This window comes from Arachis hypogaea, chromosome 16 (genome assembly GCF_003086295.3).
Source record: "Arachis hypogaea cultivar Tifrunner chromosome 16, arahy.Tifrunner.gnm2.J5K5, whole genome shotgun sequence".
Classification (NCBI taxonomy): domain Eukaryota; kingdom Viridiplantae; phylum Streptophyta; class Magnoliopsida; order Fabales; family Fabaceae; genus Arachis; species Arachis hypogaea.
Window position 1 is genome coordinate 120,889,306 of NC_092051.1, and position 27,892 is coordinate 120,917,197.

At 38.1% G+C, this 27,892-nt stretch overlaps 1 protein-coding gene and 1 non-coding gene across 2 annotated transcripts; both read left to right on the forward strand.

The window, feature by feature from the left end:
• The first annotated feature begins 5,428 nt into the window (after positions 1 to 5,428).
• LOC112761208 (small nucleolar RNA R71) lies at positions 5,429 to 5,536 on the forward strand. Its single transcript, XR_003181614.1, has one exon. It is a non-coding gene; the product is annotated as a small nucleolar RNA R71 (small nucleolar RNA).
• A 14,427-nt stretch (positions 5,537 to 19,963) lies between these two features.
• LOC112757435 (uncharacterized) lies at positions 19,964 to 20,323 on the forward strand. The gene has a single exon (XM_025806024.1). The coding sequence runs from the start codon at positions 19,964 to 19,966 to the stop codon at positions 20,321 to 20,323; it is 360 nt and encodes a 119-aa protein (XP_025661809.1).
• Positions 20,324 to 27,892: the final 7,569 nt, after the last annotated feature.

The window sequence follows — 27,892 nt, forward strand, 5'->3', positions numbered from 1 at the left end:
AGCAAGTGCACTGGGTCGTCCAAGTAATAAACCTTACGTGAGTAAGGGTCGATCCCATGTAGATTGTCGGCTTGAAGCAAGCTATGGTCTTCTTGTAAATCTCAGTCAGGCAGATTCAAATGGTTATGGAGAATTGATAATTAAAATATGAATAAAACATAAAATGAAGATAGAGATACTTATGTAATTCATTGGTAGGAATTTCAGATAAGCGTATGAAGATCTTTGTTCCTTCTGAACCTCTGCTTTCCTATTGCCTTCTTCCAATCATTCATACTCCTTTCCATGGCAAGCTTTATGTTGGGCATCACCGTTGTCAATGGCTACTTCCCGTCCTCTCAGTGAAAATGTTCCAAATGCGCTGTCACCGCACGGCTAATCATCTGTCGGTTCTCGATCATGTTGGAATAGGATCCATTGATCCTTTTGCGTCTATCACTACGCCCAACACTCGCGAGTTTGAAGCTCGTCACAGTCATCCCTTTCCAGATCCTACTCGGAATACCACAGACAAGGTTTAGACTTTCCGGATCTCAGGAATGGCCGCCAATAATTCTAGCCTATACCACGAAGGTTCTAATCTTAGATTAGAAACCCAAGAGATACACATTCAAGCTTGTTTGCATTGTAGAACGGAAGTGGTTGTCAGGCATGCGTTCATAGGTGAGAATGATGATGAGTGTCACAAATAATCACATTCATCAGGTTGAGAAATGAATAAATATCTTGGAATAAGAATAAGCTTGAATTGAATAGAAAAACAATAGTACTTTGCATTAATTCATGAGGAACAGCAGAGCTCCACACCTTAATCTATGGTGTGTAGAAACTCTACCGTTGAAAATACATAAGAACAAAAGGTCTAGGCATGGCCGAATCGCCAGCCTCCCAAAGCGTGAACATACAATTTCCAAGATGAAAAGTATGATCCAGTGTGTGAAATATAATAGCAAAAGGTCCTATTTGTAGAAAACTAGTAACCTAGGGTTTACAGAAATGAGTAAATGATGCAGAATCCAATTCCGGGCCACTTGGTGTGTTCTTGGGCTGAGCATTGAAGCTTTCACGTGTAGAGACTTTTTTTGGAGTTAAACACCAGTTTTTTGCCAGTTTGGGCGTTTAACTCCAGCTTTAATGCCAGTTCTGGCGTTTTGACGCCAGAATTTCTATGCTGACTTGGAACGCCGGTTTGAGCCATCAAATCTTGGGAAAAGTATAGACTATTATATATTGCAGGAAAGCCCAGGATGTCTACTTTCCAACGCAATTGAGAGCGCACCAATTGGGCTTCTGTAGCTCCAGAAAATCTACTTTGAGTTCAGGGAGGTCAGAATCCAATAGCATCTGCAGTCCTTTTTTAGCCTCTGAATCAGATTTTTGCTCAGGTCCCTCAATTTCAGCCAGAAAATACCTGAAATCACAGAAAAATGCACAAACTCATAGTAAAGTCCAGAAATGTGATTTTTATTTAAAAACTAATAAAAATATAATAAAAACTAACTAAAACATACTAAAAATAATGCCAAAAAGCGTATAAATTGTCCGCTCATCACAACACCAAACTTAAATTGTTGCTTGTCCCCAAGCAACCAAAAATAAATTAGGATAAAAAGAAGAGAATATACAATGAATTCCAAAAATATCTATGAAGATCAGTCTTAATTAGATGAGCGGGGCTTTTAGCTTTTTGCTTCCGAACAGTTTTGGCATCTCACTTTATCCCTTGAAGTTCAGAAAGATTGACATCTATAGGAACTCAGAATTCAGATAGTGTTATTGATTCTCCTAGTTCAGTATGTTGATTCTTGAACACAGCTACTTTATGAGTCTTGGCTGTGACCCTAAGCATTTTGTTTTCCAGTATTACCACCGGATACACAAATGCCACAGACACATAACTGGGTGAACCTTTTCTGATTGTGACTCAGCTTTGCTAGAGTCACCAATTAGAGGTGTCCAGAGCTCTTAAGCACACTCTTTTTGCTTTGGACCACGACTTTAACCACTCAGTCTCAAGTTTTCACTTGACACCTTCACGCCACAAGCACATGGTTAGGGACAGCTTGGTTTAGCCGCTTAGGCCAGGATTTTATTCCTGTAGACACTCCTATCCACTAATGCTCAAAGCCTTGGATCCTTTTTATTTTACCCTTGCCTTTTGGTTTAAAGGGCTATTGGCTTTTTCTGCTTGCTTTTTCTTTCTCTTTCTTTTTCTCTTTTTTTTTTTCACTACTTTTTCTTGCTTCAAGAATCATTTTTATGATTTTTCAGATCATCAATAACATTTCTCCTATTCCATCATTCTTTCAAGAGCCAAAAATTTTAACATTCATCAACAACAAATTCAAAAATATGCACTGTTCAAGCATTCATTCAGATAACAAAAAGTATTGCCACCACATCAAAATAATTAATCTGTTTTAAAATTCGAAATTCATGAACTTCTTTTTCTTTTTCAATTAAAAACATTTTTCATTTAAGAAAGGTGATGGATTCATATTCATAGCTTTAAGGCATAGACACTTAGACACTAGTGATCATGTAATAAGACACAAACATAAATAAACATAAAGCATAATTTTTGAAAAACAGAAAAATAAAGAACAAGGAAATTAAAGATTCCGACTTGTTGAATGGGGTTGGTGAGAACTTCCCAACCTCTTCTTCGAATCTCATGTCGGATCTCCGGGTATTCACCCTTTTTGAGCTTGAAAGGGACCTCGGGGATCACCTTCTTCTTGGCCACAACTTCATAGAAGTGGTCTTGATGCACCCTTGAGATGAATATCTCCATCTCCCATGACTCGGAGGTGGAAGCTTTTGCCTTTCCTTTCCACTTTCTAGAGGTTTCTCCGGCCTTAGGTGCCATAAATGTTTATGGAAAAATGAAAAGCAACGCTTTTACCACACCAAACTTAGAAGGTTTGCTCGTCCTCAAGCAAAAGAAGAAAGAAGAGAGTAGAGGAAGAAGAAATAGGGGAGATGGAGGGGGTTAGTGTTTCGGCCGAGGGGGAGAAGTAGTGTTTAAGATGTGTGAAAATGAAGGGGTGAAGATGGGTTTATATAGGAGTGGGGAGAGGGTCAGGTTCGGCCATGTATGGGTGGGTTTGGGAGGGAAAGTGGTTTGAATTTGAATGGTGAGGTAGGTGGGGTTTATGATGGATGGATGTGGATTGGTGAAGGGTTTATAGAGAAGAGAGTAGGATTTGATAGGTGAGGGGTTTTTGGGGAAGAGGTATTGAGGTGATTGGTGAAGGGTATTTGGGGAAGAGTATTATGAAAAGGTGTGAAGAAGAGAGAGTGGGTTGAGGTTGGTAGGGATCCTGTGGGGTCCACAGATCCTGAGGTGTCAAGGATTTCTCATCCCTGCACCAATTAGGCTTGCAAAACGCCCTTTGCTGCCAATCCTAGCGCTAAACACCAGGTTGCTGCCCATTTCTGGCATTTAACGCCAGCTTCTTGCCCTTTTCTGGCGTTAAACGCCCAGAATGATGCCAGACTGGGCGTTTAACGCCCATTCTGCTGCCCTTACTAGCGTTTAAATGCCAGTAGGCCTCTCCTCCAGGGTGTGCTATTTTTCATTCTATTTTTCAGTTTGTTTTTGCTTTTTCAATTGTTTTTGTGACTTCACATGATCATCAACCTACAGAAAATATAAAATAACAATGGAAAATAAAAATTTAACATAGATAAGTAAAATTTAGTTGCCTTCCAACAAGCGCTTCTTAAATGTCAGTAGCTTGACAGTGGGCTCTCATGGAGCCTCACAGATACTCAGAGCATGATGATGGCCTCTCAACACCAAACTTAGAGTTTGGTTGTGGCCTCCCAACACCAAACTTAGAGTTTGAATGTGGGGGTTTTGTTTGACTCTGTATTGAGAGAAGCTTTTCATGCTTCCTCTCCATGGTTACAGAGGGAGAACCTTGAGCTTTAAACACAAGGGAGTCCTCATTCACTTGAAGGACCAATTCTCCTCTGTCAACATCAATCACAGCTTTTGTTATGGCTAGAAAGGGTCTACCAAGGATAATGGATTCATCCATACACTTCCTAGTATCTAGAATTATGAAATCAGCAGGGATGTAGTGGCCTTCAACCTTTACCAAGACATCCTCTACATGTCCATAAGCCTGTTTTCTTGAATTGTTTGCCATCTCTAGTGAGATTCTTGCAGCATGTACCTCAAGGATTCCTAGCTTCTCCATTATAAAGAGAGGCATAAAGTTTATGCTTGACCCTAGGTCACACAGAGCCTTCTCAAAGGTCATGATGCCTATGGTACAAGATATTGAGAACTTTCCAAGATCTTGTCTTTTCAGAGGTAATTTTTGCCTAGTCAAGTCATCCAGTTCTTTGGTGAGCAAAGGGGTTCATCCTCCCAAGTCTCATTACCAAATAGCTTGGCATTTAGCTTCATGATTGCTTCAAGGTACTTAACAACTTGTTCTTCAGTAACATCTTCATCCTCTTTAGAGGAAGAATATTCATCAGAGCTCATGAATGGCAAAAGTAAATTCAATGGAATCTCTATGGTCTCAGTGTGAGCCTCAGATTCCCATGGTTCCTTATTAGGAAACTCCTTGGAGGCCAGTGGATGTCCATTGAGGTCTTCCTCAGTGGAGATCACTGCCTCCTCCTCCTCTCCAGGTTCGGCCGTGTGGGTCATGTTGATGGCCTTGCACTCTCCTTTTGGATTCTCTTCTGTATTGCTTGGAAGAGTACTAGGAGGGAGTTCAGTAACTTTCTTACTCAGATGACCCACTTGTGCCTCTAAATTTCTAATGGAAGACCTTATTTCAGTCATGAAACTTTGAGTGGTTTTAATTAAATCAGAGACTACAGTTGCTAATTCAGAGTTATTCTGCTTGGAATTCTCTATTTGTTGCTGAGAAGATGATGGAAAAGGTTTGCCATTGCTAAACCTATTTCTTCCACCATTATTGTTGTTGAAGCCTTGTTGAGGCCTCTGTTGATCCTTCCATGAGAGGTTTGGATGATTTCTCCATGAAGGATTATAGGTGTTTCCATAGGGTTCTCCCATGTAATTCACCTCTTCCATTGCTGGGTTCTCAGGATCATAAGCTTCTTCTTCAGATGAAGCTTCTTTGGTACTGACTATTGCTGCTTGCATCCTAGACAGACTCTGAGAAATCATATTGACTTGCTGAGTCAATATTTTATTCTGAGCCAATATGGCATTCAGAGTATCAATCTCAAGAACTCCTTTCTTCTGACTTGTCCCATTATTCACAGGATTCCTTTCAGAGGTGTACATGAATTGGTTATTTGCAACCATTTTAATGAGTTCCTGAGCTTCTGCAGGCGTCTTCTTTAGATGAAGAGATCCTCCAGCAGAGCTGTCCAATGACATCTTGGATAGTTCAGACAAACCATCATAGAAGATACATATGATGCTCCATTCTGAAAGCATGTTAGAAGGACACCTTCTGATCAATTGCTTGTATCTTTCCCAAGCTTCATAGAGGGATTCACCTTCCTTCTGTCTGAAGGTTTGGACTTCCACTCTAAGCTTGCTCAATTTTTAAGGTGGAAAGAACTTTGCCAAGAAGGTATTGACTAGCTTTTCCCAAGAGTTCAGGCTTTCTTTAGGTTGTGAATCAAACCATGTTCTAGCTCTTTCTCTTACAGTAAAGGGAAAAAGCATAAGCTTGTAGACCTCGGAATCAACCCCATTGGTCTTGACAGTGTCACAAATTTGCAAGACTTCAGCTAAGAACTGATGAGGATCTTCCAATGGAAGTCCATGAAACTTGCAATTCTGTTGCATTAGAGAAACTAATTGAGGCTTAAGCTCAAAGTTGTTTGCTCCAATGGCAGGGATTGAGATGCTTCTCCCATAGAAGTCAGGAGTAGGTGCAGTAAAGTCACCAAGCACCTTCCTTGCATTGTTGGCATTGTTGTTGTTTTCGGCTGCCATGGCTTCTTCTTGTTTGAAAAGCTTTGTTAGGTCCTCTACAGAGAGTTGTACTTTAGCTTCTCTTAGCTTTCTCTTCAAGGTCCTTTCAGGTTCAAGATCAGCCTCAACAAGAATGTCTTTGTCCTTGCTCCTGCTCATATGAAAAGAGAGGAGAAGAAAATATGGAGTCCTCTATGTCACAGTATAGAGATTCCTTGAGGTGTCAGAGGTAAAGAAGAATAGAAGGAGAAGATAGAGAAGAAAGAATTCGAACTTATCAAGAGGGATAGAGTTCGAATTGTACATTGAGGAGGAGTGTTAGTCCATAAATAGAAGGATATGGGAAGAGGGGAAGAATTTTCGAAATTAAAGTAAAAGATTTTGAAATAATTGAAAGAAATTTTGAAAATTTGGTAAATGATTTTCGAAAACTAAGATTGGGAAAGAAATTAAGTGATTTTTGAAAAAGATTTTGAAATTAGAAATAAAAAAGATATGATTGAAACTTAATTTTGAAAAAGATGTGATTGAAAAGGCATGATTGAGAAGATATGATTGAGAATCAAATTTAAAAGAGAAAGTTTTTAAAATTAAAGTTGATTACTTGACTAACAAGAAATTAAAAGATATGATTCTAGAATTAAAATTTGATCCTTTCTTAATAGGCAAGTAACAACTTGAAAATTTTGAATTAAATCACTAATTGTAGCAAGGATTTTCGAAAATAGTAATAAATAAAAAATTGAAAATAAATTGATTTTGAAAAGATATGATTGAAAAGATATGATTTGAAAAAGATTTGATTTTGAAAAATTATGAATATTTGAAAAAGATTTGAATTAAAAACAAAATCTTCCCTCTAGTGTCCTCCTGGCGTTAAACGCCCAGAATGGTATCCATTCTGGCGTTTAATGCCCAAAATACTATCCTTTTGGGCGTTTAATGCCCAGCCAGGTACCCTGGCTGGCATTTAAACGCCAGTTTTCCTTCCTCACTGGGCATTTTGAACGCCCAGCTTTTTCTGTGTAATTCCTCTGCTGAATATTTTGAATCTTCAATTCTCTGTGTTATTGACTTGAAAAGACACAATTTTAAAAATTTTTGAATTTTTTAATGATGAGAAATAATAACAAATGCAACTAAGATCAAATAAACAATGCATGCAAGACACTAAACTCAGAAGTTTGTATACTAAGGACTATAACAATTTAAAAATGCATGTAAGAAACAACAAAAGACACAAAATAAGAGAAATTAAAGATCAAAGAACTGAAATCATCAAGAACAACTTGAAGATCAATGAAGAACATAATGTATATATTCGAAAAATGCAAGAAGAATAAAGACATGCAATTGACACCAAACTTAAGATTAGACACTAGACTCAAACAAGAAACATAAAATATTTTTGATTTTATAAATTTTATAATTTTTTTTCGAAAATTATATGGAAAAGAGAATAAAGAGATTAAAATTTTTAATAAGAATTATAGGAATCATGCAATGTTAGTCTAAAACTCCGGTCCAGGAATTAGACATGGCTTACTAGCCAGCCAAGCTTTCAATGAAAGCTTCGGTCCAAAACACTAGACATGGCCAATGGCCAGCCAAGCTTTAGCAGATCATTACTCTCAATAGCAAAATTGATAGAAATCAACAAGCTCTTAGTTGAAACCTCAGTCCAAAAGTTTAGACATGGTTTCACAACCAGCCAGACTTCAACAAATCATCATGAAACTCTAGAATTCATTCTTAAAAACTCTGAAGAACAGAATAGAAAATTTTTTGTATTTTTGAAAAAAATTTTCGAAAAAATAAAAACTAAACAGCATAATCATAAAATAAAATTACCTAATCTAAGCAACAGGATGAACCGTCAGTTGTCCAAACTCGAACAATCCCCGGCAACGGCGCCAAAAACTTGGTTGCGCGGGGATTGTTTGTTCCCCAACAACGGCGCCAAAACCTTAGTACGCACAATTATAATCTCAACTCTTTATCACAACTCCACACAACTAACCAGCAAGTGCACTGGGTCGTCCAAGTAATAAACCTTACGTGAGTAAGGGTCGATCCCACGGAGATTGTCGGCTTGAAGCAAGCTATGGTCATCTTGTAAATCTCACTCAGGCAGATTCAAATGGTTATGGAGAATTAATAATTAATAGACGAATAAAACATAAAATGAAGATAGAGATACTTATGTAATTCATTGGTAGGAATTTCAGATAAGCGTATGAAGATGCTTTGTTCCTTCTGAACCTCTGCTTTCCTATTGCCTTCTTCCAATCATTCATACTCCTTTCCATGGCAAGCTTTATGTTGGGCATCACCGTTGTCAATGGCTACTTCCCGTCCTCTCAGTGAAAATGTTCCAAATGCACTGTCACCGCACGGCTAATCATCTATCGGTTCTCGATCATGTTGGAATAGGATCCATTGATCCTTTTGCGTCTGTCACTACGCCCAACACTCGCGAGTTTGAAGCTCGTCACAGTCATCCCTTCTCAGATCCTACTCGGAATACCACAGACAATGTTTAGACTTTCCTGATCTCAGGAATGGCCGCCAATAATTCTAGCCTATACTACGAAGGTTCTAATCTTAGATTAGAAACCCAAGAGATACACATTCAAGCTTGTTTGCCTTGTAGAATGGAAGTGGTTGTCAGGCACGCGTTCATAGGTGAGAATGATGATGAGTGTCACAGATCATCATATTCATCAAGTTGAAGAACGAATGAATATCTTGGAATAACAATAAGCTTGAATTAAATAGAAAAACAATAGTACTTTGCATTAATTCATGAGGAACAGCAGAGCTCCACACCTTAATCTATGGTGTGTAGAAACTCTACCGTTGAAAATACATAAGAACAAAAGGTCTAGGCATGGCCGAATCGCCAGCCTCCCAAAGCGTGAACATACAATTTCCAAGATGAAAAGTATGATCCAGTGTATGAAATACAATAGCAAAAGGTCCTATTTGTAGAAAACTAGTAACCTAGGGTTTACAGAAATGAGTAAATGATGCAGAATCCAATTTCGGGCCCACTTGATGTGTGCATAGGCTGAGCATTGAAGATTTCACGTGTAGAGACTTTTCTTGGAGTTAAACGCCAGCTTTTGTGCTAGTTTGGGCGTTTAACTCCAGCTTTTATGCTAGTTCTGGCGTTTTGACGCTAAAATTTCTATGCTAATTTGGAACGCCAGTTTGGGCCATCAAATCTTAAACAAAGTATAGACTATTATATATTGCTGGAAAGCCCAGGATGTCTACGTTCCAACGGAATTAAGATCACGCCAATTGGGCTTCTGTAGCTCCAGAAAATCTACTTTAAGTGCAGGGAGGTCAGAATCCAACAACATCTACAGTCCTTTTTCAGCCTCTGAATCAGATTATTGCTTAGGTCCCTCAATTTCAGCCAGAAAATACCTGAAATCACAGAAAAATACACAAAATCATAGTAAAGTCCAGAAATGTGATTTTTATTTAAAAACTAATAAAAATATAATAAAAACTAACTAAAACATACTAAAAGCATACTAAAAATAATGCCAAAAAGCGTATAAATTGTCCGCTCTTTACCCTTCATCTGGTCGAACTCCAACTTGGCATCCTCCATAAAGGCCTTTGTTGCATGAATGGGAAGATCATGGGCAGTCTGATATAAAGCTGCCCCCATATGTGCCATCTTGATACTGCTCCGAGTAAAAATGACGAAGAAGAGAAACATCGTCAGTAGGAATGGCACCATAGGGACCAATTTGCTGATCAACAAACTCGACAGCATCGAAATTGGGGGCATCCAGGTTGAAGGGCTCAGCGGTCCTCTGTCTTTTTGGAGGAGGAGCGCCAGTAGGAGAAGAGGTAGTAGCAGAAGTCTGGGGAGGATCGACCAAATGAACCTGAGGGGTAGGAATCATCCTCCTCAGCCCAGGAGAGCTTGGTACTGGTTGTTTTGGCAGAACATGAGAGGATCCTTCTCCAGCCGCCTTGGCCGAGATGTTCTAGGCAGCTGTAGCATTTCTCGCCTTTTTAAAGGCTTTAATGGAATCATTATTCTTGGCCATCTCTAAAAAAACAAAATCAACCAAAAAAGCAAAGTTATGAATCTGGAAAGAAAGGAAGCAAAGTAAAACATAACAAAAACAAGTCGGCCAGTACCCAACACAGTTCGGACTAGGGAGGGGTCCCCCAGAAATCTCTTGGTATCGAGATGGGGAGGTTCCCCCCAAATATCTTCCAAAACATTCACAAAAGCCTGCTCGACCTCGTCAAGCATCTCCCATGAGTATCGAGACACCACAACGTTCTTTTGCCAGCACAAGGGGAAGGCAGGCTCATTATTCGATTCCAACAAAAATGGTTGAGCTCCCTCAAACAGCTCGGACTTTAAAAAAGTAATTCTTAAAGTCCCTAAAGGACTCATCATACATAGAAAACACTTTATGTCCCTGGACAGATCAAAAGGAAATCCAAGAAGCTTTCTTTTTGGAGGAAATCCCGGACTTAGTCAAAACAAAGAGATAAAGAAAGAGGGTCTGAGAAGGTTTGACGTCCAACTCATGGCAAAGCAACTGGAAGATTTTGATAAAACCCCAAGAGTTCGGATGGAGCTGGGAAGGAGCAACGTTACACGACCACAATAAGTCGGTCTCGAAGGAAGTAAAAGGGAAAGTAATGTTCAGCTGGCTGAAAAAATAGTCATGGGCATAGAAGAAGGGACGCTCCCCCTGGACCAAAGTCGGGAAACAAACTCTCTCATCGGAATCAGGCGCTACAAGCTCATAATCTTTTTCCTGGGCGCGACTACTACAAATCCTATAACGCTTCCTCAGCTCTACACAGTACTCCTCATTTACCACGGAGACACACATCAACACAAGGGAGTCTAGCCAATCGGACATACCCTCAGGAATCTTGGAAGACGTCTCAACAATATTTTTGCGAGAAGACATGGCCAACTAGTCCTACAAGCAAGGAAAAGAAAATGGATTACTAACCAAAACAGCTCAGGCAAAATCCAAGAAAATAGCTCGGACCAAAATGGCTCAGAGCAGTACAAACAGTAAAAGGAAAACCCTAAGACACGCACCAAGGTCCAGGGGCATCCTTTGGAGGCAGGGACAGAGTAAGGACTCAGAAAGAAAGTCTACAAAGGCTAAACATCCCAGCAAAGACTCTAAGCAATGCTTCAAGAAGAAAGACGCAAATCAAAGTAAGTTATCAGAAAACCACCGTCTTCTACAAATCTATCAGCAAAGAAAGCTATCAACAGGGCAAAAATCAAGGGGCAATCTTTTCAGAAGCAAACAGGTGCAGTTCATAAAACTCAAGCATCAAAGTACAACCAGAAAGCAACGACAACATGCAAAACCCTAAAAGCATCCACATAGGAGCATGCATAAAGTCGAAAGAAAACCAGAAAACATGCATGACAATACAACCAAGTATGGTAAAAAACAAAAAGGTCCAAGATTTCCAACAAAACTCAGGCAAAACCAAAAACTTTACCAAGAATAGAACAAGGTAAGCATAAGGAAAGAACGAAAAGAAGAACCAACCTGAAAGAAAGTGCTGAAGAAGTGGAAGAGACAAAATCCAAAATTGCCTTCGAGCAAGGAAAGCACCAACAACCACCAAATGGCGTCACAGAGAGAAGCGTGAAGACACGAAAAACAAAAATCCCAAAAGAACAAGGAGGCACAAATGAAACGGAAGAATAAGAGAGAAAGGGGGAAGTTACAGTGAAGAGAAACAGAAAAAAGAAAGTTTTGGTGTAATTCAAAAATAAAACAAGAAAGCGGGAGGCAAAAGAAACGGAACGTTAAAAGATTAATGGGGCATTAAAAACCTTGCACATTCCCAAAGCAAGGAACGCTTGTTTTCGAAATCAAAGAAAAGAGAAGAAACGCTCCGTATTCAGAAGGGGTTTCTACAAAAAGAAATCGACAATGCTCGAGCTCGGCTTCTACAGAGAAGGATTGAAGTCCTGAAACTAGGGACTCGACCTCAAAAGGAAGACCACGCTCAAGCAGGGGCACTGTTCATACCCTGGGTCGAGTTGTCCGACCCGGGATGTTTAACGACAAGTCGACCAACCTCTTCAGGTCAGGACTATCCGACCTCTTCTCAAAGAGGTCGGCCAAATCACCAGGAAAAGCCCAAATAGGGCCCAAACAGAGGAACACGACCCAAATCCAAAAGTAGCCCAAAGCCTACAGAGATAAGGGCGGTTCTCGTGAAGATAAGATGACCTCACTCAAAGATAAGATAAGATAAGATAACTATCTTATCTCTAGAAAGGTCACTCCTCATCGTTATAAATACACCAGAGCACCCAGGTATAATTCATACTCTGATTCTACTAAAATACTTGCTTAATATCCTTGCTGACTTAAGCATCGGAGTCCCTTGCAGGTACTCCCACCCTCCGGTGACGAAGGATTAACATCATCAACAAGCCGAACAAGTCGGACACGGCGACTCCAACCACCACCCACAAATCGGACGCATCATCGCCGACCAGCACAGAAGATCTCGTCCGAGATCGACCTACAGTTTCAAGTAACCCCCGGAACAGTACTTTTATTAGTTTTTGTTTAATTAGTGTTCTTCCTGATTTTCGAAAATTGATCTTGTTTGCTTTCTTGAACACTCGATTTCTATCTTGTTCATCTTTTCCTTTTTTCTTTCTTTCTGTTTGAATTTTTTGTTATTTTCTCTTATTTGATTTCAAAATTTTTAAGTTTGGTATTCTTTTAGTGTTTTTTCTTTAAATTTTTAAAATTAATATTGTTTATCTTTCCCCTTTTATTTTTAAATTTTTCTTATTATCTTATTTTGAATATTTCCTTTTTCTTTTTAATATTGTTTATTCTTTTAATATTTCCTTTTTCTTTTTAAATTTTGAAAATTTCTTCATCTTTTTCTTATCTTGATTTAAAAATTTTAAGTTTGGTGTCTAATTAGTGATCTTTTTTTTAATTTAATTTTCTTTAATCATATCTTGTTTATCTTTTTTGATCTTTAATCTTTATCTTTTCTTTAAAGTTTCAAACTTTGTTATCTTATCTATATTTTTAATTCAAATTTTAAAGTTTAGAGTTTCTTAGTTTTTCTTTCTCTTAAATTTGAATTTCAAAATCTTTATTTGACTTTTCTTTTCTAATTTTCAAAAATTTTCAAAATAAGCCTCCTATCTTTAAGGGCTTGTTTGGGTGAACTTTTAAGAAAAGATCTTTTTTCGAATAATCTTTTTTTAAAAGATCTTATGTAAAAGTAAAAGTGATTTTATGTTTAGATATCTTATATAAAAAGATCTTTTTATTTATCAATTATGTTTGGGTATAACAATATAAAGTACTTTTTTATTTATTTATTACATGAAAAATATCTTTTTTTAAAGAAAAAAGATGTTTTAAAAAAAGATGTAAATTACAGCTTCTCAAAAAAGATGTTTTTTTCCTAGTGTTTTTATTTTTACTAATAGAAATTTACCAAACACACTAAAAAATGAAAAAAAGATCTTTTTTCACTGAAAAAATTAAAGATCTTTTTTTTTATCAAGATAATGGCGCCCAAACAATTTTTTTGGTTTAATTAACTTTTCTTTTTAATTTTTGAATCTTTATTTTTCTTGACTTTCAAATATTTATCTTATTTATCTTTTCCTTGTTTCTCTACTTTCTCTTGATTTTCGATTTTATCTTGAATTTCTTTTTAATTTTTGGTTACTAGTTTATTTTTTTCATTAAATTTTCAAACTTATCTTATTTATCTTTCTCTTTATTTTCAAAATTTTGTTTTAAGTTATCTTATTTTCATTTAAATTTAAATTTTAAACCCTTTCTTTCTATTTTTTTTTTAAATTTTTGAAATTTCTTGTATTTTTTATTTATTCTAATTTTATTTATTTATTTTCGAATTAAAAAAAATTTCTTTCTAATTTTTGAAACTACTTAGACTAATTCTTACATTCTTGTTTCGAATTTTCTTGTTAATTGGTTACTTTATTTTAATTTTATTTCTTTTGGATATCTCACTAGGAGCTCTTTAGACCTTGACATAGAGACTCTCACTTTTCTTTGTCTCTGGTTAGTACAGGAACACCAAAATCACTATGGATCCAATTGAGAATGCACAACCCAGAAGAACCTTGGGATCTTACACAGCTCCCACTCCTAATTTCTATGGAAGGAGCATTAATGTACCTCCTACTAGAGCAGAAAATTTTGAGCTCAACCCACAATTGATCACTCTAATGCAGCAAAACTGTTAGTTTCATGGACTCCCACAGGAAGAACCCAATGAGTTCCTCGCTAATTTTCTGTAAATCTGTGACACTGTGAGGACCAACAGAGTAGACCCTGACATCTATAGGCTGCTGCTCTTCCCATTTGCTATAAAAGACCAAGCAAAGAGATTGTTGGATGCTCAACCCAGAGCAAGCCTGGACACATGGAGTAAAGTAATGAACAAGTTTCTGAATCAATACTTTTCTCCAAGAAAGCTAAGTAGGTTGAGAATGGATATTCAGACCTTTAAACAAGGAGAGAGCGAGTCTCTTTATGATGCTTGGGAGAGATACAAGCTGAGACGATGCCCCACTGAAATGTTCTCAGTCTGGGTTAAGCTAGATATTTTCTATTATGGACTCTCAAATATGGCCAAGATGTCCCTGGATAACTCTGTAGGTGGTTCAATACACATGAGGAAGATGACCGAAGAAGCAGATGAACACATTGAGATGGCTGCCAACAGTCAATATTTATACTCATCTAGTGAAACCTCAATGAAGGGGGAAGTCAAGATCGTATCCACTGAACCCACCATTTTTGAACAAAATGAATCTTTAACCCAGTAGCTGAGCCTTCTCACACAATAAGTACTGAGCCTGCAGGAAGTATTACAGGAGACCCGAGCCTCCAGCAAGACTATGGAAGCACAGTTGAACCAGACCAAATAGTAGATATTTGAACAGATAAGGAAGGAGTGCCAAGCAATTCAACTAAGGAGTGGTAGAACCCTGAACACCCAACCTCAGAACAAAAGGGCGCAGGATGCAGCGGAGACACCAGGGCATGAAAACACAACAACCCAGAGCACCATTGGGGTCGCTGAACGCCCACGAGGGGGCAGCTCAGGCATTCAACGCCCAGAGAGGGGAGGAGCTATAAATAACAATCCATAGGATGTATCCCCCAGACATCCTGATAATCCCTTTCCAGTTACCCTAGATACTCATCCTGCACTGCCAAAGGCCCTGGAATATCAAGCCAAGCTGCCATACCCTCAGAAGCTCTAGAAGACAGAAAAGGACAAGTAATTTTCCAAATTCTTGGAAGTTTTCAAGAAACTTGAGATAAAAATCCCCTTTGCAGAGGCTTTAGAATAAATGCCTTCCTATGCTAAATTTATGAAGGACATATTGAGCAAAAAAAGGGATTGAAAAGAGGCAGAAACAGTTGTTCTCACCAAGGAGTGCAGTGCAGTCATTCAAAGGAATCTACCAGAGAAACTTCAAGATCCGGGGAGCTTCATAATCCCCTGCACCATTGGAAACACCTGTATAAAGAAGGCTTTATGCGATCTTGGAGCAAGCATCAACTTGATGCCATTGTCATTAATGCAGAAACTCCAATTTCAAGAAATTAAGTCCACCCATATTTGCCTTCAACTTGGTGACCACTCAGTCAAGTTCCCAGTGGGAGTGGTGGAAGATATGCTTGTGAGAGTAGGACCATTTACCTTTCTTTTGGATTTCGTGATACTGGATATGGAGGAGGACAAGAATGCATCTATCATTCTAGGAAGACCTTTTCTCGCCACAGGACGAACCATCATTAACGTCTAGAAGGGGGAAGTGACACTGAGAGTCAATGATGAGGAGGTTGTACTGAATGCAATCGAGGCTATGCGACATCCAGATCTCCCGGAGGAATGCATGAGGATAGATGCCATAGAGCCACTGGTTGAAGAAGTGTTTGCGGCCGAAACATCTGAAGAGGACCTAGACACGATTCTTGAAAACATTCTGCCTGAACTAGATGAGCCGGGACTTCAGAAGGAGATGCTAAACACACCTGGAGAAGAACATGGGCCCCCTAAACTCGATCTCAAGGCCTTACCTCCGTTCTTGAAATACGTGTTCCTAGGAGATGCTGACACTTATCTAGTGATTATAAGCTCACACCTACAGCAGCAAGAAGAGAAACCTTGATTCAAGTCCTCAGAACCCACAAAACAGCTCTTGGATGGATGATGGGTGGCGAAAATCGACCAATTAAGAAATCAATATAGAAACACGTTGCGAGTATAGTTCTTAACCAGCAAAAATTCGCTCATCAATTTAGAAAGGTTGTCACAAAATTAGAATAAAAATACTGGGAGTATGGGTCCCAGGTCGTCTCCCAACGAGTTGACAAAAGAGTGCTATTTTATTAATCAGGAGTTTTCCAAGAAATTTTGAGAGTTGAATAACAGAAAAGTAAAGGGGTGTGAATTAAGGCGATGTAAACTAAAAGAGATTTATATAATTAAATAAAAGGCTTTGACCGGGGGTGTGATTAATTGGAAGTTCTATCCTTGTTGGAATTCTCTCAAGTATAGTATAAAGAGGTTATTGTTTTCACTTAGTTAACCCTTACTAAATAAAGGAAAGTCAAGTGATTAAGCTAACTCTTATTCGCAAATCCTAGTCCTCTCCCTTGGGAAGGTCTAGCGTTAGTAAGTAGAGAATTAGCCGACAACTTCTAATTTAACTAATCACTTGAGCATTCCAACTCAAGTGTCTCCTTTTAATCAACCCCCATGTCAAGTTGGGAATCTACTCCATTTACATGAATATAAAACTCACAGAAATATAAGAAGAAGACATGATAAATTAAATAAATAGGGATTGAAAATTAATTAAAGGTAAAAATAATTCTCTGTATTAATAAATCTAAAATGCAACATAATTATCTGAACAGGATTAATAAGTAATCAAAAGAGTAAAGGAATAAGAAAACAAACTAGAATAGTAACTTCAACGGAGGTGATGACTCTCGCAATATCCAAAGCATAAAACTATAAAACTATGAATGTAAAGAAAACCTAGAGGAAGAGCAATTTCTCTCTAGATTCAGATCTAAAACTAAGAACTATGCTAATGAGAATGTGTGTTGAGTCTCTGCCTGTTCCCTGGCTCTAGTCTGTGTTTCTGGGCCAGAAACTGGGTCAAAACTCGGCCCAAAATCACCCCCAGCATTTTCTGAATTTTCTGCAGATCACGCATGTCACGCGTACGCGTCAGTCACGCGTATGCGTTGCTGGTCGTCTTGGCGTGTCACGCGTATGCATCAGGCACGCGCACGCGTCTCCGTGCAAACTCCAATCCATGCGTACGCGTCAGGTACGTGCACGCGTCGCTGCAAATTTCTCCATATCGCGCGCACGCGTGAGCCATGCGTATGCGTCAATGCTCGTTGGTTATCTCCTTAGTTTCTTGTGTTCCTTCCATTTTTACAAGCTTCCTCTCTATTCTCTAAGCCATTCCTGCCCTGTAAAGCCTGAAACACTTAACACACGGATCACGGCATCGAATGGTATAAAGGAGAATTACAAATTAAAGACTCTAGGAAGCAAGTTTTCAACCATAGAATAACACTAGGAAGGAATTGTAAAATCATGCAAATCATATGAATAAGTGTGCAAGGACTTGATAAAACCACTCAATTGAACACAAGATAAACCATAAAACAGTGGTTTATCAATGGACCACAAGTGACTTAAAAGGAATCCGTCCCACTCGGTGTATGCACAAGATTCAACTTGAAGATGATGCTAAACCGGTTGTGCAACCTCAGAGGCAGCTGAATCCAGCTATGAAAGAGGTGGTCCAAAAGGAGGTTACAAAACTTTGGGAGGCTGGAATCATATATCCTATCTTGGATAGTCTCTGAATAAGCCCTTTGTAGGTGGTACCGAAAAAAGGGGGTATGACAGTGATCCATATTGAAAAGAATGAGCTGATCCCTACAAGAACGGTCACAGGATGGCGCATTTGCATCGACTACAGGAGGCTCAACAATGCCACAAGAAAGGATCACTTTTCCCTACCTTTCATATATCAGATGTTGGAGAGGCTAGCTGGCCATGCATTTTATTGCTTTTTGGACAGCTACTCAAGCTACAATCAGATTGCAATAGATCCCCAGAACCAAGCAAAGACGGCGTTTACATGCCCATATGGAGTATTCACTTACAGGAGGATGTCATTTGGTCTCTGTAATGCCTCAGCAACCTTTCAAAGGTCTATGCTCTTTATCTTCTCATATATGGTTGAAAAATTCCTTAAAGTATTCATGGATGACTTCTCTGTCTTTGGTGATTTTCTTAACTCCTGCCTTAACCATCTAGCCTTGGTTCTAAAACGATGCCAAGAAACAAACCTAGTTTTAAATTGGAAAAAATATCACTTTATCGTAATTGAAGGAATTGTTCTTGGGCATCGGATTTCAAACAAGCGAATAGAGGTTGATCAAGCTAAGGTGGAAGTAATTGAAAAATTACCACTGCCTACTAATGTTAAGGCAATTCGAAATTTTTTGGGACATGTAAGATTCTACAAGAGGTTTATAAAAGATTTCTCCAAAATTGCAAAACCTCTATGCAATCTTCTAGCTACTGACACTCCTTTCATTTTTTACAAGGATTGCCTGCATGCCTTCGAAACTTTAAAAGCAAAGCTTATCTCTGCACCTATTATTTCGGCACCCAATTGGTCCCTACCATTTGAACTAATGTGCGATGCTAGTGGCTTTGCCATTGGAGCAGTTTTGGGACAGAGACATGATAAGCTTATGCATGTCATTTATTACACCAGTCGCGTTCTAAATGATGCCCAAAAGAACTACACCACCACAGAGAAGGAGCTACTTGCAGCTATCTATGCCATTAATAAGTTCAGATACTATTTAATTGGTTCAAAGGTTATAGTTTATACTGACCATGCTACTCTTAAGTACCTTCTAACCAAGCAGGATTCTAAACTAAGGTTGATCAGATGGGTGGTGCTCCTTCAAGAATTTGACATTGAGATCAGAGATAAAAAAGGATCAAAGAACCAGGTGGCTGATCATCTGTCAAGGATCGAGCCCAAAGAGGGAACGCCACCTCCCACTACTGTCGTGTTCAAGACCTTCCCAGATGAGCAACTTTTTGCGATCCACAGGGCACCATGGTTTGCAGACATTGCAAACTATAAGGCCATGAGGTTCATCCCCAAGGAGTTCACCAAACAGCAAGTGCGGAAGCTTCTGCACGATGCTAAATACTACTTGTGGGATGAACCCTATCTCTTTAAAAGATGCTCAAATGGCATAATTCGATGTTATGTCTCCGAGGAGGATACACAGCAAATCCTCTAGCATTGTCATAGTTCTGAGTATGGAGGACATTTTAGAGGAGAGTGAACAGCCACTAAGGTCCTTTAGAGTGGGTTCTGCTGGCTAACTCTTTTTAAGGAGTCCCGAGAGTTTGTCTGCAATTGTGATAGGTGTCAAAGAGCTGGAAACCTTCCTCATAATCATGAAATGCCACAACAAGGAATCCTGGAGATTGAGCTGTTTGACGTATAGGGAATCGACTTCATGAGACCTTTTCCACCCTCATATTCAAATGCATACATCTCTGGTGGTGGTGGACAATGTGTCTAAATAGGTTAAGGAAATAGCGTCACCCACTAGTGACACCTGGGTCGTGCTGAAATTCCTTCAGAAATACATATTCAGCAGATTTGGTGTCCCAAGGACACTGATCAGTGACGGAAGCAGCCACTTCTGTAATAGACAGCTCGACTCAATTTTGTAGAGATATGGCATCCGTCATAAAGTGACAACCCCCTACCATCCACAGATAAGTGAACCAGCTGAGGTCTCCAACAGGGAACTCAAGAGGATCCTGTAGAAGACAGTGAGCACCTCCAGGAAGGATTGGGCAAGGAAGCTTGATAATGTTCTCTGGGCATACTGGATTGCATTCAAAAAGCCCATTGAGATGTCCCCCTATCAGCTAGTCTATGGTAAAGCATGTCATTTACCAGTGGAATTGGAGCACAAAGCTTACTGGGCAACAAGGTTCCTAAACTTTGATGCCGAGGCAGTAGGAGAGAAGAGGTTACTCCAATTAAACGAACTGGATGAATTCCGGCATGCTGCATTTGAGAGTGATAAAATCTACAAGGAAAGATCTAAGAAATGGCATGATAGGAAGTTATCTTCCAGAGTTTTCGAGCCTGGCCAGAAGGTTTTGCTCTTCAATTCCAGGCTCAAGCTCTTCCCTGGGAAGCTCAAGTTGCGATCGACAGGACCTTTTGTGATCACTAGAGTGTCTTCCTATGGTCATGTGGAACTCTAGAACAGACATTCTGATAAAAGATTCATCGTCAATGGCCAGAGAGTCAAACACTACCTAGGGGATAAAGTTGAACAAGGGGACTCCACCTTCTTATTGACATGACAAAGGTGAATGTCAAGTTAATAACGATAAAGAAGCGCTTGTTGGGAGGCAACACAGCCATATCTATAGCTTATATATTATCTTTCTTTTGTTTCATTTTACTTATTCGAGTCCGATTTCATATGATGGTATTTTCTATATATGGTTTTTCTCATTTTTCTCATGTTTGTGATCATGTGTAGCACTTAGAACAAAAACAGGAACTCTTAGGAGAGAAATAGAACACCCTGGAGGGTGCCCCTTAATGGCGTTTAACGCCAGATAGGAGAAGAGAGCAAGGGCGAAATAGAGAGGACCCTCTGGCGTCCAATGCCAGTCCTGGCGCTGAACGCCCAGAGGAAAGGCAGCAAGGAGGGGAGTAGTCCTAGCGTTTAACGCCTATACAGGACCAAGTTTTCTTTGCTTGGGGACAAGCAAACCTTTTAAGTTTGGTGTTGTAGAGCGAGCTCTAGGTGTATATTATCATCAATGGCACTAAAGGGAGGTGAATCATCTTTACAGAAAAGCACAGCCTGAGCAACCATCAACACTGAGGTGGTGGAGTTTCATTCCCCCTTTCTTTTTGTTTTTAAGTATTTTATTCTATTTTCTATTTTCTATTATAGCTTTTGAATGATCACTTTTAGGATTTTGCTTTAGTAGTTTATTTTCAAAATTTTTATGGTTAAAGATGTCTCATGAATTGCCTACTAAGCTTAAAAAGAACAATTTTTTGAAAAAGAAGTAGTAAAATGCATGAGATTTTGAGTTATATATTATATGTTGTTCTATTTACCTCAAAGTGGTGGCCTTACCCTTATTTTCTGAATGTATGAATTAACTGTGCATAATTGATATTGAAGTTGAGCATACTGGTTCTTAAAAGAATAGTGAATTTAGAGAAGTATTATTGATTCTCTGAAACATTAAAAAGATTGATTCTTGAAGCAAAAGAAACATCAAAAAGAAAAATAAAAAGAACAAGGGTCCAAGGCTTTGAGCATCAATGGTCAGAAGGGTCAAAATTGGCCTAAAAAGCTCAAAAGAGTTGCTATCCCTAACTATATGCTTGTGGTGTGAAGGTGTCAAGAAAATCTTGAGACTGAGTATTTAAAGTCGTGATCCAAACCTATTGAAGGTTATGGAAGGCTTAGAGAAGGGGGGTTGAATCTATGGCCTTCTTTTAATTTAATGAATTAAGCCTTTAATTACAAACTTTCACTTAGAATCAGTTTGAACTGTACAGCGGAAACTCTATAAGACAATTCCGTTTTGTCTAATAAATATAAAAAAACAGAACTCAGAGAAAGAGAAGAGAAATAACACAGGCATGTATCTTGGTTCAGTTTTCTTGTGCAATGCAACCTACATCCAGTCTCCACCACAATAGTGATGAAATTTTACTATAGTTAAAGTATAACATACACCAATTCTTAGGATTCACTTAATCCTTTCTCTCTCAAGTTCTCATCTAACTTGACTTGGTTATGCTAATACCTAACTCTTCACTCTAAGTGCTAACCCAACTTTGAAAGGGGCACCTCATAGGTACAAGACTCAAGACATAGAAAACTACCTAAAAAAATATCTGAAAACACTCTAGGCTTTTCTCTCAAGTGTTTCACTCAGCCTTTTGTCACTCATAGGCTTTTCTTTGATTTCTCTCTTTTAGCCTTTTACCTCTCAAGAAATTACAGAAAGATATACATTGAAAATAAAATATAGACTGTAAAATGTGAAGGAGATTAATGCGTCAACAACCTCTGTTGCTATAAGTTGAACCGGATTCAGCTGACTCTGATTGAGTTCTTCATCTTGGCAAAAGGCTTCTTTAACTTAGAAAATACTGTCCAAAGTTGATGAACTCTTCACAGAGAAACTCTTCAAAACAAAAATTCAAAATCTGGTTCTCTCTCTTTGCTTCCGAAAAATGAAATTTTTCTTATTTGTACTTCTTTTAGAAATTGCTGTTTTGATTTCTTTTGAGTCAACTCCTTGCGTTGTGTGCTTCCCAAGCTTGTCAATTCACTTTCTTTAATTAACCCCCAAATTAGGGATTTCAAAGCTGGTCTTTTTGCATGACCAAAGACCTCAGATCAGCAAAGAGAAGAGTTTCAATGGTAAACCTAAATCTGAACCCTTGAGTAAGTGCTTTATCCCTAAGAAATAATTTTAGCCTTTGATTCACAGCATTGATTATCAGAAAATACTTTCTCTATTTATCCTAAATTGGAGTTGCAGAAATTTGGAGAAGAAGCAAGAAAAGAAAATTGCATGCAAATGAAAATAAATCACCTTTATCCTCTGACTTATTTTAGCTTTCTTTGATTTGGGTGATTAGACATTAGCTTTTTTTTATTTACCTTTCTCTCTCTTTCTTTTCTGATGAATGAACGAGAAGAAGAACGAAGCTCTCTCTTTCTTTCTGATTATGACCGAAGCAAGCTCGTGAACACAGGCGCTGGAATGCTTCTGCTTGGTGGACTCTTCTTGGGCTTGGATTGAATATATTCCATTCAGCCCAAATGTGTTCTTTGTCACACTTTTGTTTGGGCTGTGCTTGTAAGCTTTGCACATTATAGCAGCTTCTGTTTCTTTATTCTATTTGTTTAGGGTACTGCTATTTTATTTCTCTGGCCTGCAACACTGATCAAACACAATCAAAACTAATTGGGTGTCTAACCCAATGCATCAATGTTTGTCATCATCAATTAAATTAGTTAATTTTTTAACTCAACAATCTCCCCCTTGATGACAAACATAATATTGACATTAATCAAAGGGATTGAATTTTAAGTTTAAGGTACTTCCCTTTAGATGATGTTACTTGCTTTTGAATTGCTCTGCCTTTCCTTTCCAAGAGTTATTCCCCTTAAATTTGTTCTCTTCTTTTGTTTCTTGTTTACATATTCACATAGAGAACACAATAATATGCAGCAATATACTATATACAGTTTGTTTTCCAAGGATGAGGCAATCAGCAAGTGTTTCAAACAATTTCAATATTTTATGAAACAGAGCCAGAAAAATTTGTACAAAAATAGCAAACCATTCAGCCCAAAACTGAACAAAGTAGAGCAACAAAATTAGCATACATATTACTTAATACTACTACTCCCTCTTTTGTCATCAAGGGAGAAAATGCAATCAATATCAAACCTGCAGCAAACAGTTAAGGTAGTCCAGATAATTAGAAAAGTAAAAGCAAAATCAACCGTTGTTAACTGGTTTACAGTCATTCGAGACAAATAGGAAGTCCAAACACAAAATACAATTGTTCCATGAGACAATTATCAAAATAAAGAAGCATAGAAAAAATAATAGAGGAGGTATCCTTAGTTATCCAAACCATCCTCTTCATCAGAATCAGCAAGATCTTCAGGGTCAGTGGCCATGGTTTCATCCTCTTGAAGATTGTCAATGAACTTCATGAAAACTGTCACTCTATCTCTGGATTTTCTGAGGAAGTTTTCATGCTTGGCAGTAAGTTTCCTCTGTTCTTTACTCATTGCAATCAGATGGTTGGATTGAGAAAAAAATTCCTGAATTACATCTTTCACCACTTCATATAAAACAGATTTGTGTCCAGTGGAGGCCAAAGTTTTCGTGGTAGAAGGAGGAGGAGATGCTTCAGGTTCATAGTCATCATCATCATCATCATCAAGAACCATCCTTTTAGTTCGAGTTGGTCCTTTTTTCTGTTGTTTCATTAAACCACCTCCCTTTAGATATGAGTGTCTATTTTAATATGTCTCATTGGACAAATCAACACCAAAATATTCAAAAAAAACATGTTAAGAACATGCCATAAGGAAGAGCCTTATCTTTCTCACTTCTAACACGATCAAACATATATCTTACTATTAGGTATGCAAAAAAAATTTCAGTTTTTGTGAGAATAGCATACAAAACTAAAGTATCACAGAAATACACCCTTTGATATGAGCTACTTTGAGAAAGGATGATATAGTTTACTATGCGATGTAATTGAGCACGAGTGTAAGATATATCTTACCATTAGAAGGAGTTGGGTGGTGTGGTTAGCTTGGAGAAAGATGAAAACCTTGAAGGGTTCTTCGTACGAGCCATAGGGTTTGTGCGAGGAGGAGAGGTAGGAGGAGAAGGAGAAGGTGTAAAGGTCTGGTCTTGAGAGCAAGTAGAGGGTCTTGGCTTCTCTGGAAGTTTGAGGATTTTTGCCATTGGACTCTTTTGGATCACAGTTTTCTTCCTCATTGGAATGAACCCAGCTTTTGAATAAAACAAAGCACTAATGTTAGTAGGGAGGAACCAAAGAGGTGGGGGAAGGAGTTATGAAGAGAGAAGATTGGTAACTGCACCAATAAAAAAGATTTCTTGAAACATGCAACTGCATCACCTATGACTAGACCGTGAGAAGACTTGACATCATGAAAAAAGGTTGATTTGATTTTATTAATAATTAAAACAGAAACTGATTTAAAAGAAACTTTTTCACTAAAAGACAAAACAAAACAAAAAAATCACATGGATAATGTAACACTCATTGGGCCCAGAGATGGTGGAATTTAAAGAAACATATTGGACCACTGTATCTCTGAACTGAAGGATTGGCCCAAAAGATTCAGAACGTACCATTTAAGCTCAGAAAGAAAATATTCAGGAAGACCTTCTTCATGTGCCTAGAATTGTCTCATCCTAACCTGAGAGACAAAAACTTCAACAAACATATCAGCAATGTGCAAATAATGTATCATGACTTAAAATCCCTAGATTTGTCCTAAACTTGCAAAATTTGTCTTCAGCTAGTGGTTTGGTGAAAATATCTGCTAATTGATCTTCTGATTTAACAAATTGAACGCTAATATTCCCTTTTTGAACATGTTCTCTTATGGAGTGAAATCTCACCTCAAATGTTTAGTTCTAGAGTGCAAAGCAGAATTTTTGAAAATATTTATGGCACTCATATTGTCACATAATAAGGGAATATTTTCAGCATTTAATTTATAATCAGCAAGTTGGGTTTTCAACCAAATAAGCTGAGAGCAACATGAAGAAGCAGCAATATACTCAGCCTCTGCAATGTATAAAGCCACTGTGGACTGCTTTTTACTAGACCAGATGTTTAGGGACTTCCTAAGAAAGCAGCATATGCCTGAAGTACTCCTTCTATCCATTCTATCTCCAACAAGGTTTGCATTACAATAACCAACTGCAGAAAACTCATCAATCTTAGGATACCATAAACCAAAATTGGATGTGCCATGAACATATCTAATAATTCTTTTAACTGCAGAAAGATGTGACTCTTTTGGTTTTGATTGGAATCTTGAACACATTCCAACACTTTGCACAATGTCAGATCTAGAGGAAGTTAGGTACATGATGCAAGGATAAATACCGGTTCAGAATCCCACAAAATAATTCCATTGTTAGTATAGTCCAAATCAATAGTCAATCCTCAAATCAAATTAAAGTTTGGTTTGTCACAAGTACAACCCCAATAAGAATTAACTGAAGTATTTAGACTCCAGGTCGTCTCACAAGGAATTGCAATGAAATGGTCAATTATTGGCTATGAAGGGGCAAGGTGGTTTTGTTGATAGAAGGGGCAATAAAATAAATGACAAGAATTTAAATGACAAGGAAAGTAAATCAAGCAAATAACTAAGGAAAGCAAGTAATAAAGAGAGACATTCATGGCAAGGTTTGAGATCATAGGCTTTCTATCCTAGTCATTAATCATAACAATACTTAACAAGAATTTATCTTATTTCGTCATCTCCAATGTTGGAAGAAGGTGTGAGTTATCTTCCATTAGAGAAAGTCAAACAAGACTAGCTAATCTCAATCCAAATGTCCCAATCAACTCACTAATTAAATTAGCAAGAGATTAGAGTCAATGGAATTAATATTAACTAACAACTCTAGATCACCAATCTAAATTGGGTATTAATGACTCAAGATTGCCCAATTACTCTTTCCAAGCCAAGAATGCTCAAAGTCTACTCTAAAGCCCAACCAAGCATTTTGTCAAACACTTGGTGGGTACAAAAGGAAAGCATGGTAAAAATGCAAGAATAATAAATCTACCAATTACCAATTGCAAGAAAGGTAATTCAACAACTCAATTCATCAATGAAAAGAACATCAAACATTAAATTTTATTCAACGTAAACAAATTCCAACATGAGCATTCATAAACATAAAAGAGACATAAAAGTAAGATTGACAAGAGAACTAGGAAGAATATAGTAGTAGAAACAAGAAAGTAAGAAGGAACCAAGATAAAATTTGAGTAATTAATTCAAGATCCAAGATAATTCATCCTAAACCTAACCTAATTCTAGAGAGAAGAGGGAGCTTCTTTCTCTAGAAAACTAACTAAAGGCTCATGTTGACTAACTAATTACTCCCCCTTTGCTTGGACTTCAATTCTACATGAAATACACTCAGAAACAACTTGGATTTGGGCCTGGGCAGCTCAGAAATTGCCCCTAGCATTTTGCCTCTAAGTGGGTCACGTGCGAGTATCGGCGCCTTTGCGCCATGTGCGCGTGCGCGTCGATTGGCTGTTTCTTCATTCGCGCATACGCGGTGTGTACGCGTGCGCGTCTCTATGCAAAATCACTTCTCGGCATGCGCGCCTTGTACGCGTGCGCGCCCATCGATGCATTCCCAATTCTTGTTTCCTCATGCATTCTCCACTTTGTATGTTTTTCTCCTCATTTCTTCCATCCAATACTTGCCTTATGAACCTGAAATCACTCAACAAACACATCAAGGCATCGAATAAAATTAAAATGAGTTAAAATCACCAATTTAAGGGCCTAAAAAGCATGTTTTTACACTTAAGCACAATTCAAGGGAGAATTACAAAACCATGCTGTTTCATTGAATAAATGTGGGAAAAGGTGATAAAATCCCCTAAAATAAGCATAAGATAAACCACAAAATCGGGGTTTATCAAATCTCCCCACACTTAAACTAAGCATGTCCTCATGCTAAAATCAAGAAAGAAGCAAAAGGATATCAACATTTATTCAATGCAAACTAACTAAATGCAATCTATCTATATGCATGCAATGGCTTAGTCAAAATAAATCAATCTCCAAGAATACACATGCAAGCACAAGGGCTAAGGCAATAGCAATCAAAGCAAACCACAATTGGATTGAGTCATTGAAAGAATTTACAAACTTGCAAGAAAAGATAATCATGGGTGGAAACATTTAATTGAACGATCGAACCCTCGCCGGATGTGTATCCGTTCTAGGCACTCAGGTGTATGGGGTCGATTCACTCAATTCTCCCCCAATCATGCTTTCCAATATTTGTTTTTCATATAACAATCAACAATTATTCTATGCATGCGTACAAATATCATGAGGACTTTTCCATAGGTTGTAATGGGGCTAGGGTTAAGGTAGGATGCATATGGTCAAGTGAGCTTGAAATTTGGATCCTTGATTAACTTAAACTTCCCATCTAACCTATGACAACCTATACAAT

Bases quoted from the DNA above. Each gene is read 5' to 3' on its own strand.
- LOC112757435 (XM_025806024.1), top strand. From the start codon at position 19,964: ATGTCCCCCTATCAGCTAGTCTATGGTAAAGCATGTCATTTACCAGTG.